Source organism: Mytilus trossulus, chromosome 12, assembly GCF_036588685.1.
Source record: "Mytilus trossulus isolate FHL-02 chromosome 12, PNRI_Mtr1.1.1.hap1, whole genome shotgun sequence".
Classification (NCBI taxonomy): domain Eukaryota; kingdom Metazoa; phylum Mollusca; class Bivalvia; order Mytilida; family Mytilidae; genus Mytilus; species Mytilus trossulus.
The window spans coordinates 14,693,745-14,706,690 of NC_086384.1; the positions used below are offsets into that span (position 1 = coordinate 14,693,745).

Consider the following 12,946-nt stretch of genomic DNA (forward strand, 5'->3'; position numbering starts at 1 on the left):
GTTTTATTACGTTGATTGATATATATAGCTTTTACCTATAAAAAATAGTTAAATAAAACCCCGAATTAGATCAAAATTCAGATTGGTGTTTTTATGCCATCTAATTAACTATCGAGTTGACCTTTTATGACCATATAAGCAATGTAAAGATAAACATGTAATATAAATAGATTAAGAAACTCGTGTAATTGCATTTTTATAGGTCTGTTAAATTTGGTATAATAGATTAAAAATGTATTTCAATCGTCGTTTTTACCTTTATAAGAATGATTTTTTGTGTGGATCGAATCAGGGAATTAAATTATTTACCTTTGTTTCACTTTCAATGTTGTCATTCTTTTACTTTAAATAACCGTACACGGACAACCCTTGCGTTATTCTTTCTCTTTCTACTGGGTTAAATTGGAGTTCACATGAATACGGATTTAATGAGGTCGAATATTATTCACTTGCAAGTGAATTATTCATTATCAATGTTTTTTAGCTTAATTTGACAAAATTGAACCATTTGAGCCGATAACAGCAAACTAGTATTTCACTATTTCACTTTCATTGATGATTGAACATAAAAACTCACTTTTCATTTTGTTATATTTTCTTGTCCCAGCCACTTTAAAAAAAATGTGTTTGATCTTTGCAAGTAATTTTTTTGTGCAGTCAGTACATTGAATTAGATTTAACATTTTTAAGCAAAGAAACAGTTTATTTTTAGAGTGATTGATAAGATATTGACGCCTGAATGGTCCAAAACAACCAAAATGACATGTCCCTAGACCGCCTCTCCAACATTTATACTCTAAAATATCGTAAACATATGCTTCATCAATTTGTCGGATGATTCGAATACGTAATACCAAAAAAAATGTTTCATAGGACATATTACATATTTTTGTAAACGAATATAGAATGCAGTGTCGTTTTACAACTCGACATCAATCTTTACACACAATAATTTACCTTAAGAAAATTGATAACTTTTCGTTTAAAGGTTTTAACAATAAAGCTTTTATTTGATATGAATGACTTTATAAATTCGGTCACAATTACATGTATTGTCAACTTTAAAGAAAGTCATTAAATTTGTTATAAAGTATAACGAAGTTTTATAATTGTCGTATATTTCTATTTTTTCCACAATGTATATATGAAAACATTGAGTAAAAATTGCATTATCAATCTCCATTTATAGAAAGTGACATACTGTCTAAGTATGGTTACATAGATAAAAAGCGATCACATTGCAATTATGTATAAGCAAAATGAAAACCGAAGTTCAAAGTACTTTTCCTATACTGAAAAGTACAAGTATAATTGTCTTCAATATTGATGAAATCAAATATTCACAAAATATATGTTCGCTCAACATGTAAGTTAACTAAAAGTACATTTACCTTTTCATCAAATGAATTCAGAAATGAAAATGACTTACCAAGTATTCGTTCCATCGGTGCATTTTACCGTCTTCATAGAATCAGTGGTTTCCGGTTCTGGATTAAGCATGTTTATGCTCCAGTACCTGTAAGGAAGTAAAATTGTCCTTTAGGTCGGAGAAACGTTTGACATGATGGATATCCGTATTAGAGTATAATGCATTCAGGTGACACAACATATGCTACAGCCTTGTTAGGTATTGATTAATGCACTTTAGAAAACCTGCAGAAAATTTATCTTTCATTTTAAAATTTCAGTGAAGAAAAATCCCATGTATATAACAGCTTCAAGTATAGAGAATGACAAGGATCTTGTTCTGTACGTTTAATTTAAATGAAGGTATTGTTTTGTTTTGTTTATATGACGCAAAAACATCATGATGAATTTCCTCTTGACTGAGTTGAAGGAGCAAACATGTAAACTGTTTTATCTCAGACCAATTACCATACTTCATCAAGTCTCTTGTTTCTTCTATAGTTAATTACCCTATTTCACTAACTAAATAATTTAACTTTTATTATTCCACAAACAATAAAATAGAATAATATAGCAAGAAAAATGAATAAACTGTCAAGTTAGATTACCCATTTGAAAACTGTTAATGTCACTGATCAAAATTATTAAAGTTTCAAATTACTGTACAAATGGATTGACTTCATGCAACGATTTAACATGAAGTTTCCTCGGATATTTGACACGATGGGTGGTGAACAATTAACCACGATGCAAACTTTAATTGAATATTCTTGATTGTAATATAACATGACTTTCCCTATTACAGACTTTTAATCGACTGATCAGCCTGTGAATTACGATGTTAATCTAACACAACTAGCTAGTTCGAATAAGTTAATCCAATATGTGATATATGTATATATAATGACGATTTAAAGTTCCATGGCTCATCGCTGTTGGAATTGTTACGTAATTTACATTTTAATTTTTAATTTATAATGACGATAAACGTGAATAATAAATGAACCATAACAATGTACTCTATATTATGTTTTGTATTCTGTTTCAGGTTAACGAGTTCTAAAAAATTTAACTTCCGGCTGATATCTTCTGAATGCCACATTTTCCTACACAAGATGGTAACTTAAGGGATGCATTTAAGTAATGAAATCTTTTATATATCATTCCGTAAAGTAGAAATACAGCACACTGATTTGGAACAATTAAAAAATAGGGTCCTGCGACATGTTTTAGGGCGTTAACAAGCCATTGAGTTTAACGGGAAATTTGCATTAAACACAATATATTTGTATTGACTGAAACTGAATTTTTATAGTTTTGTTCACGAAATATGTTTATATATTTGCTAAATTATTAAAAACGTAAATGCTATAATTCGTTTTCTGACTCTACAATTAAACTTCTATCACAAGTTGAAACATTGTGACGTCATATAAATAAACCTACCTATATACAAGTCTATCGCTATACCAATATATACACAATGACTTAAAATTGGTAAAATTATATATTTTTTTGAAAGACAATTATAATCAGATACGAAACGACTGTCTGTACTTTAAAATATCTATCATTTATCAATAAAATTAACACAATGTAATTATTAACAGCTACTCAACAGTGTGTTTCCAAACAAAAAAGTTAATTTCGAAAAGTCTTAGATTGAAAGATTGTTTATTCCCATATGAAGATCATGCAGGCTCTGCTTTCCCTTTTACATGCTTCATTTTAAAGGAGTGGCAAACAATACAAACTGGACAACAACTCATCATTCAAAAATAAACTGACAACGCCATGGCAAAAACAAATTGCATGACATACCTGCAATTAACAGTTGAAATTTCATTATCTAAATGTTTCATCGGAATGATATCTTAATACTTTTTCATCAAAGATACTACTCCGAATTATTTAGACAAGATATAAGAATTAACAGAAGCGGTGCGTACTTTGTATGGATTAGAATATATGTAATAGGAAGCGAACTAAAAATGTTTTCGTGTTTTGTGTCTATTTGTATATATAATGATATTTGTCTTATTATATAAGTGGTATTTTATTTGTTCCGTAACGTATCCCTGCCATTATGCATTAATTACTTTTCTATGTCCCTTTCAACTACATCCTCATTAACGTTAAGAGTTAACTTATTCTTTAATCATTTTCTACTTTATGTAACTTATGACACCTTTTTATATTCAAGTGTTTCCTTCTACGTATGTTTTATAAACTTAGAAATGGATACTGTTGCAATATTATCAGTAAGAATGTTTGCAATACTTTCGACGAAATGTTTGTTATAAGAGGGAAAATGAAAAGTGCATTGCGTGGCCAAAGCATTACATCACCTTTGAAAAAGTTTATTTTGACCGTTTTGGAGAGGTGCATGCACAGTGTATATCGTAGATTGATTTTTGGAAATATCTGTTTGATTTTAATTTAAAAATCACTTAGGACAATTCGTCATTTTTCCTATTGGAGCTATTGTACAATGGCCAAGGAAGTACAACTTCCAATGTTTAAATCTGTAATATTTGCACAAAAGTAACAATAACCAACTACTTATTTTCCAAGTTAACTATTGATGACTTAAACAAACTGTTTTGATCTAAGCGTCACCAATGAGTCTTAATATTACTGTGCGTTTGTTTTTTCTACATTACATAGAGGTATAGGGAGAGGTTTGAGATAAAAAAAAAAAAAGAAATAAAAAAAAAAAAAAAACCAAACAAACAACAACATGTTTAACCCCGCCACAATTTTGCGACTGTCCCAAGCGATCAGAAGCCTTTGGCTTTTGTTAGTTTTGTATGATTTTTAATTTTAGTTGTGTATAACTCGGAGTTCAGTATGACGCCCATTTTCACTAAACTAGTATAGATATTTGTTGATGGGTCAGGTGAAGGACGCCTCCGGGTGCGGGAGTTTCTCGCTACATTGAAGACTCAATCGCTTTGACACATTGCCTATTTCTATTGTCCATTTTATCAAGTAGATGAAACGCGAGTCTGTCATATCAAAATTATAAGTCTTAACATTTGTAGCGGGATCTGTTCATATTTTTTAGCAATCGGTCATTTAAAAAGTTCGTGTTGTGCAGTATTTATAGCTTTGTCATTTGATTGTGGACCATCTTATAATCCATCACGAGTTGGTTAACCGTTATGGAATAACCGTTTCATAGATGATATCGGATATTTTTCTTACGTCGTAACTACAATCCCCTTCCCTGTCATGAATTTGACTTACAGAATTAGACTCTTAACCGGATTTGTTATAACATGAGGACCACGACGGATGCGACATGTAAAACAGGATCTGCTTATCCTTGCAAAGCACATGAGATCACCCCAAGCTTTTGGTGTGAGTCGTGTTGCTTTTTCTTTAGTTATTATGGTGTGTCATGTGTACTTTTGTTTTTCTGTTTGTATTTTTCATTTTTAGCCATGGCGTTGTCAATTTATTTTCGATGTATGACTTTGACTTTTCCTCTGATATATTAAACTAGTGATAGAAGTGGTCTCCAGTACACATTTTTGCTAGAGCTAATTATTTCATATCAATTCAAAATGCTTCTGTAAACGAACATGTTTTTGCTTGTGTTTGTTTGGACTTAGTTTTTTTTATGACCATTGAAAGATGTATACCACGTTTTTATATCAAGTAATTATTTAGGAGCTTGTTTAAATTGCGAAAAGTAAATTAAATGATGATGGTCAAACGGGTAGACGACGGATCAAATACATCACGTGATAACCATAGCGCAAATTGACAATTTTTACAAAATAACCGAAGAAAAAAAAAAGAATCCAGTTAAGAGATATCAAATTTGTAAGCTATAAGATTTGAAATGATTATTAACGGACATATTAATATAATGCCACTACAATGATAACGGTTAATAAATTAGGACAAAATGTCGAACAAGATATTTAAAAAGTCGAACTCCAATGTGAATTCAGAAAGGATTAGGCCATAAAAAAGCAAAAGCAAAACCATCAGATTTTATATATTCATTGTCAAATGATTTAAAATATTCTAAATGCCTACCTGTGTGTTACATGATAAATCGATCTCCTTTGTACAAGGCATTCTAGTTACGTATAAATTAATTGATGAAATCATGACTCTTTATATATAACAGCGAAAAACAATACAAAACCTCTCTTGGTTTATGATTAGACCAGTATCATTACTACAGAAAACAATTACATGTACAATAAAAGAGTCTGACTATGTTAACCAAATTAGATCACATTCCGGAAGATACCAGGATTATATCTTAGCGTAATTTTGATATACAGATGCAGGGGTTAAATACACATAGTTTTTAATGAATAATTTGTGTTTTAAATCGTTGGACTCTTTTAGTGTTATCTATTCTGATAATTTTGCTGCCATCGACATCCTAAAATTTTACTTTTATACTGATCGTAATGTTATTGATTTACATTTATTTAACATGACTTTATACACCTGTGACTTTGAGACGAGGTACAGCGCTGTTCCATTGCTTTTTGTTTGTTTTGTTGCTCATGTTTCTGTGTATGAATTGATTTGCTGTCATGGACAGTCGATCTTTGGTAAAACCAACTATTCTGTAAAAAGTAAAATCACAAAAATACTGAACTCAGAGGAAAATCAATTAGGAAAGTCCATGGCCATAATCACATGGCAAAATCAAATAACAAAACGCATCAAAAACGAATGGACAAGAACTGTCATATTCCTGACTTGGTACAGGCATTTTCAAAGTTCAGGTAAGTTAAACTCGTATAGTTCGAAATTTATTCCCAGCTAATTGTTATATAACTCAAAAACGAAATTGTTGCAGGACAGCATTGATTTTCATTGCACACAAGTATATCTACTATGTCATTTCTCTCTGATAAACTACAGCATTATATAACATCAAATGGCTGTAGATACTTTGTGTACATTTTTAAAGGTGATATATACACATTACCCTAAGATCTGTGAAAGCAATGAAAGCGCTAGTAAAAGTAATGAATTGAAACAGTTATTATCATTTATTAATCTCTTATATATAAAGGCAACATATGTATATACGATCGTACAAATAGGTATTGAGCTGTCAGATTTAGTTCGAAACAACTTAATTAAATACTTGTATGCAAAACAGTACTGCATTACATGAACTAAAAATTACACTTGTACTTAATTCCACCGATCCCTTTGCAATAAATGAAATGTTAAAAATTGATATAAAATCAAAATTTCAATCTAAGAACAATCGGCACTAAAATATTTGACATTTCTTGTAATTTCAATGTTTCTTTCAGATTTCAACTGTTTGATAAGTTACATTCAGAAAGTAATTTCGACAAACATTTTTGTCTTCGAATGAAGATGATTTATTGGTTTTTTTGTATAGAAAATTAACCAATAAAAGAGTAATCTGTACATATCAAGACTCATTACAAGATCCGAGAGTGTCCTTAAAAGACATTTGTGCACTGCTAGTATAATCAGCTTAACAAAATAATCTTATCGTATTAACAGTTACAAGCCTAGTAATAGTGTTATTGTATTTAGAAAAATATAGATAGAAATATGCATCATGGAATCTATAATACTAAAATTACGAGGTCCAATTTATCAGCCGGCATCACGTTAAAACGATGAATCAAAGAATTCAACTTTATTTATAACTAATAAAGTACAATGGTGTAGATTAAAAATTACACCACTCCAGACCCTTTTGTTTTTCAGATAATTAATATTGTCAATAATTAACAAGTTCCGGGTCGAATCCGATACCGATATCAATTTAGTACATTCACCTGTTACTTTAACCTTATATGTACGTTCCGCATCTGACAGGCGCACCACCAAATGGTGTATTTGATTTTGTTTTAAACACGGGTCATAATCACAGGGTCGACACAACTAAATTCAATCATTGTCAAATTGTTCCCTATTGTAGTTTTTTAATTAGTTAGACTTTCTAAGATAACAATACGAATACTAAAAATGTGGACTTAACTTGAAATAAGGCGTATAGGTACAGTTTTCAATTTGTAAGCGGGCATGACGTAAAACCGCGAATCAAAGAATTGAACTTTATTGGACAATGCTGTTGATTAAAAATACTCAATTCAAGGACCTGAATATTACCAATAATTGAAGAGTTCTAGGTCGACGGGTTCAAACAGAAAGATTTGAAAGCAGAGAAACTGTATCTTATAATCGGCACGACTTTTATCAGATGATAATACCAATACTAAAATAAGGCTTACGCATAGTTATATACTTTAATTCAGTCACGGACCCGCGATATCACGGGTGTGTTCTAGTTATATATAATTTTGCAATTCATTTCATCGTTTTACTGAACATGCTCACAATGAGTATTCTCATAACTAATATATCCATATATCATAATACATAAATGATTAGCCGGTACCCTTTGGTGAGTTTTATGATAAATTTAGTAAACTTTTCTTTTCAATCTTACCAAAATATTTATGTTGTGTTTCTCAAATTTATAATAACCATAAGATTTTTGTTGGGGGCTTTGATAGATTGTATACACTTTATCGCTATTTGTCCGCCATTACTGGATATCACACAAGTTCCCGTAAAATTTTGACGTCATAAAACAAATTATCTGACGCCACAATGGAAAAGTGATTGTTGTTGACGTCAAAAGTTCCAGCGGCCGGGTCAGCCGGAATTAGCGATAAGGTGTATTCTATCAATTGTTTTGATTTTAACGTAAGCTGTGGGGTATGTATTTGATGCATGTTTACAAAGTTTATGCTGTATATCCTATTCATGAATGCGACCTACCGATCCTTTCATGAATGTGACCTACCGAACTAGACGATTTACCGAATTTGTTATCAAATAAGCAACACGACGGGTGCCACATGTGGAGCAGGATCTGTTTACCCTTCCGGAGCGCTTGAGATCACCCCTAGTTTTTGGTGGGGTTCGTGTTGTTTATTCTTTAGTTTTCGATGTTGTGTCATGTGTACTATTGTTTGTCTGTTTGTCTTTTTCATTTAAGCCATATATGATGTTGTCAGTTTATTTTAGATTTATGAGTTTGACTGTCCCTTTGGTATCTTTCGTCCCTCTTTTATAAAGTTTAGTTTAGTTATAATAGTTACCATCGGTACCAGGAATATAATTTAGTACGCCAGTCGCGCGTTAAGTCTACACAAGACTCATCAGTGAGGCTCAGATCAAAATAGTTATAAAGCCAAACAAATACAAAGTAAAAGAGCATTGAGGACCCAAAATTTCAAAAAGTTTGGGAGAAACTAAAGTAGTTAAACATGCTTCCAATCAGTTGCGTAGATGGTTAATTGCTGATATTTTAAAGCATAATACCAGACTTTTATCATTTAAATTGTTAACGTTTTTATTTAGGGGACAGCTGAGGTTCGCCTCTGGGTTCAGGTCTCTCTAGCTGCGTTGAGGCCCCTTGGATGACCATCATGAAATATGAATATGTCTGAATGGTTTTCAGTTCCCTTTTTTAATATACTTTGCAGTTTGATATTATTGGTATGTTGTTGTCGTTATCCTGGACCTGTCTAAAGCCTACAACACGGTGTGATGTAGACCATACCGGTATTTTTACCTGGATACGCATTTACTCGCAAAATTGAATGTTTTCTTTTTGATTTAAAGATATCTCTGAAGCATGATTTCCTATGTTTTTTTATTGATAATTGTTAAATTGTTTGAAGACTTATTTGTAAAATTGGTTTGGAATGCTGTAACTGAAAACCAGAATAAAGTCACCTATCCTATTCTGAAGCATGATTTCCTATGTTTTTTTATTGATAATTGTTAAATTGTTTGAAGACTTGGCATATAGCTGTAATTGTAAATTTAAATGTAAAATTTATTTGTAAAATTGGTTTGGAATGCTGTAACTGAAAACCAGTTGAATAGACAAAATGTAATAAAACAAGACTCATGATATCCTTAAATCCTAAATGTTTTTCGTTTTTATGTTTTGTGAAAGTTAAAGTAGTGCAAACAGAGTACACATACACTGTGCAAATGAAAGATGATGATGTTGGATATCCTATGCAGAAAATTTAAATCGAATGTTGGATACCTAGTTAATCTTTTAGATATCCATAGGAAAATGTGTGTAAATAATTGTTGTTATTTGCATTACAAGCCTGACACACCTGTTTAAAATCTGCAGTGTGTCCTACTATATTTTATCAATCTTAAAATTTGATTACATGCAATATGCTGGAACGGTACATTTTTTTGTTATTGAGGGGGCTCGCGCGGGTCTAAATCCACTTTTTTTCTTAATGTACTGTAATATTTCGCTATATTTTTCTATAAATTAACTTTATCTTATATTTAATAGAATAAAAGGGGTCACCGTTCATTTACGCTCACAATCTGCCTTCGAAAGAATCATACATTTTGTAAAGGTGCTTTTTTTACTGTTAAAAGTATAGGAGAAATAAAGGTAATATCGAAATAAAAAAAGAAATTAATTACAGAAATCGCTCAAATTTTACAATAGTATAGTTTTAGTACAGCTTATTTAAAAATATGATAAAACATATAGATCACCGATATGTTAAAAAAAGATATTTCAATTTCAATGCCAAAAAAATGGCATTTTTGCCCAAAGGGAGATAATTTGGAGATTTTCAATGATATCTACATTTTCAAAGTCATCTGGGACCAACAGTGATTGATTGTTTTGAAAGATTTTTGTACCATATGACAAAGTAACAACTACTAAAGGCAATACACAAAATTTGTAATGAGAAACAAAGGTTTATTTTTTTTTCTGAAATTTGAATATTTCATTTTAAAGATATTTATGTCAGAAAAAATCTATCACATAAAACAGATGAAAAGAAACATTTTCATTTTTTACAATAGGAATCGTTTTTTATTCTTTCTTAAATAACGTTTTATCTTTTAAAATAATAAAAAAAAACAAAAAAAAAAACACACTTAATAAATCTGTGACATCATTTGTCTACAGTATTGGAAACCTTGCAAACATGACTGTACTGTAAGCATAACTAAAACCTGTTTAATAAGGGAGGAATGCATTCGACACGACTGTTGGAAGATGATGCAAACATGACAGCAACCAAAATATTGTGTTGTTTGGAGACATGACATTTTTTTTTTTTTATTTCGTTGTTGTACATGTATCGACGTTACAGACAGTAGTTGTTGCTTATCAAGACTAGGTGACATTTCTCAGAATCAAATAAAATTGAGAATGGAAATGGGGAATATGTCAAAGAGACAACAACCCGACTAAATAAAAAACAACAGCAGAAGGTCACCAACAGGTCTTCAATGTAGCGAGAAATTCCCGCACTCGGAGGCGTCCTTCAGCTGGCCCCTAAACAAATATATACTAGTCCAGTGATAATGAACGCCATACTAATTTCCAAATTGTACACAAGAAACTAAAATTAAAATAATACAAGACTAACAAGGGCCAGAGGCTCCTGACTTGGGACAGGCGCAAAAATGCGGCGGGGTTAAACATGTTTGTGATATATCAACCCTCCCCCTATACCTCTAACCAATGTAGAAAAGTAAACGCATAACAATACGCACATTAAAATTCAGTTCAAGAGAAGTCCGAGTCTGATGTCAGAAGATGTAACCAAAGAAAATAAACAAAATGACAATAATACATAAATTACAACAGACTACTAGCAGTTAACTGACATGCCAGCTCCAGACTTCAATTAAACTGACTGAAAGATTATGATTTCATCATATGAACATCAGGCACAATCCTTCCCGTTAGGGGTTTAGTATCATACCATCATAACATATATGAGAAGAACATAACCCGTGTAATGCCAACAACTGTTTTTAGAACAAATGTGAAATGTGTGTAGTTCCGATGCAAAGACCTTATCCTTATCAGTGACTCAATATTAACGCCAAAATATTCAATCTTTAATGACTTGACAACAGTATCGTAATTATATCCCTTCTTAATAAGTCTATTCAAAGGTTTTGTAAGTTTCTGAGGTGAATACTGACACCTTTGTGCTTTATAAAGAATATTTCCATAAAAAATTGGATGTGAAATACCTGAACGTATTAGAAGTCTGCATGTTGAGCTATATTTACGAATGATGTCTTTATACCGATGATAAAATTTAGTAAATGGTTTGACTAGTTTGTGATATCGAAAACCCTGGTGTAATAATTTTTCAGTAATATATAAATTTCTCTCGTTTAAATCTAAAACATTGTTACATACACGAGCGAATCGTACATGTTGAGATATATAAACACCGTAAGATGGTGACAAGGGAACGTCACCATCTAAAAACGAATAATTAACGATAGGTAATAAAAAATCATCCCTTTTATCATAAATTTTAGTATTCAGCTTTCCGTGAGTGATATAGATATCAAAATCGAGAAAAGGGCAGTGGTCATTGTTAGTATAAGCTTTATTTAAAGTAAGTTCAACAGGATAAATTTCATTAATATACATACAGAAGTCGTCATTATTGAGAGCCAAAATATCATCCAAATATCTGAAAGTATTATTAAATTTGTTTATCAGATGTTGTTTCGATGGGTCTTTGCTTATTTCTGTCATAAATTGTAACTCATAACAATACAAAAACAGGTCCGCAATAAGTGGTGCACAGTTAGTCCCCATTGGAATTCCGATAATCTGATGATATGCGGAATTCCCAAAGCGAACAAAAATGTTATCTATTAAAAATTCAAGGGCACATATAATATCAAAGCATGTCCAATTAACATAGTTTTTTTGTTTATTGCTACTAAAAAATGACCTAAAAGAGTTTGAACATATATATTCACATTCTGATTTTTTGAATACCCATTTAATTAGGTGTGTGAAGTTTTTCTGAATGAGAATGTGAGGCAATGTGGTATACAGGGTAGAAAAATCTAAACTTTGAACAGATTCAAAATCACCAATATAAGCATGCAATTTATCAAGTTCTTCCAACGAGTAAAAGTAATTTATTCCACTTTTTTCGAAGGCCTTATTTGAACAATTTATTATCAGGTTTTTAATGGTACCAAGTGTGCTGGTATGTATCAAATGTATGTAAAGCAATCGATCAAGTTAGAGTCAAACATGATTGCCTTACTTGTCATATGCTGATATTAAATTCAAAGTCTTGTATGATGAACGGTGGAAATACAAACTGACGGACGAAAGGATAGAGAAGAAGAAGGGGATTGCAATATAATGTCCATATATTGAATTAAATGAATGACTTTTATTTATTTTGAATTTATTGAACCATAAAGTTAACTTTTGACCCTTCACATTGAATAAACCGCGAAGTGGATTATGTAAAATGTGAAGAGTAAAAAATTAAGGCTCAAAGAACTTTTTATATAATTTATATTAACAATAACAACGTACACCCATGTTGGTGTATGAATACACAACGTCAGAGTAGGCGTGTCGCCATAAAATTTGACAACATTGAAAATAAAAGTAATACTTTTAATCAATCAAAAGACAGTAAATACACCAAATTTATTTATTTTC

The 12,946-nt window shown here is 31.2% G+C and overlaps 1 protein-coding gene across 1 annotated transcript in view; it reads right to left on the reverse strand.

The window, feature by feature from the left end:
- Positions 1–1,713, reverse strand: part of LOC134693004 (G-protein coupled receptor dmsr-1-like) — a 106,385-nt gene extending 104,672 nt beyond the window's left edge. Inside the window, exon 1 of the mRNA XM_063553673.1 lies at positions 1,430–1,713. Coding sequence (XP_063409743.1) covers positions 1,430–1,500 — 71 coding nt within the window. The 5' untranslated portion in view covers positions 1,501–1,713. The remainder of the gene's footprint in view (positions 1–1,429) is intronic.
- Between the last annotated feature and the right edge of the window lie 11,233 nt (positions 1,714–12,946).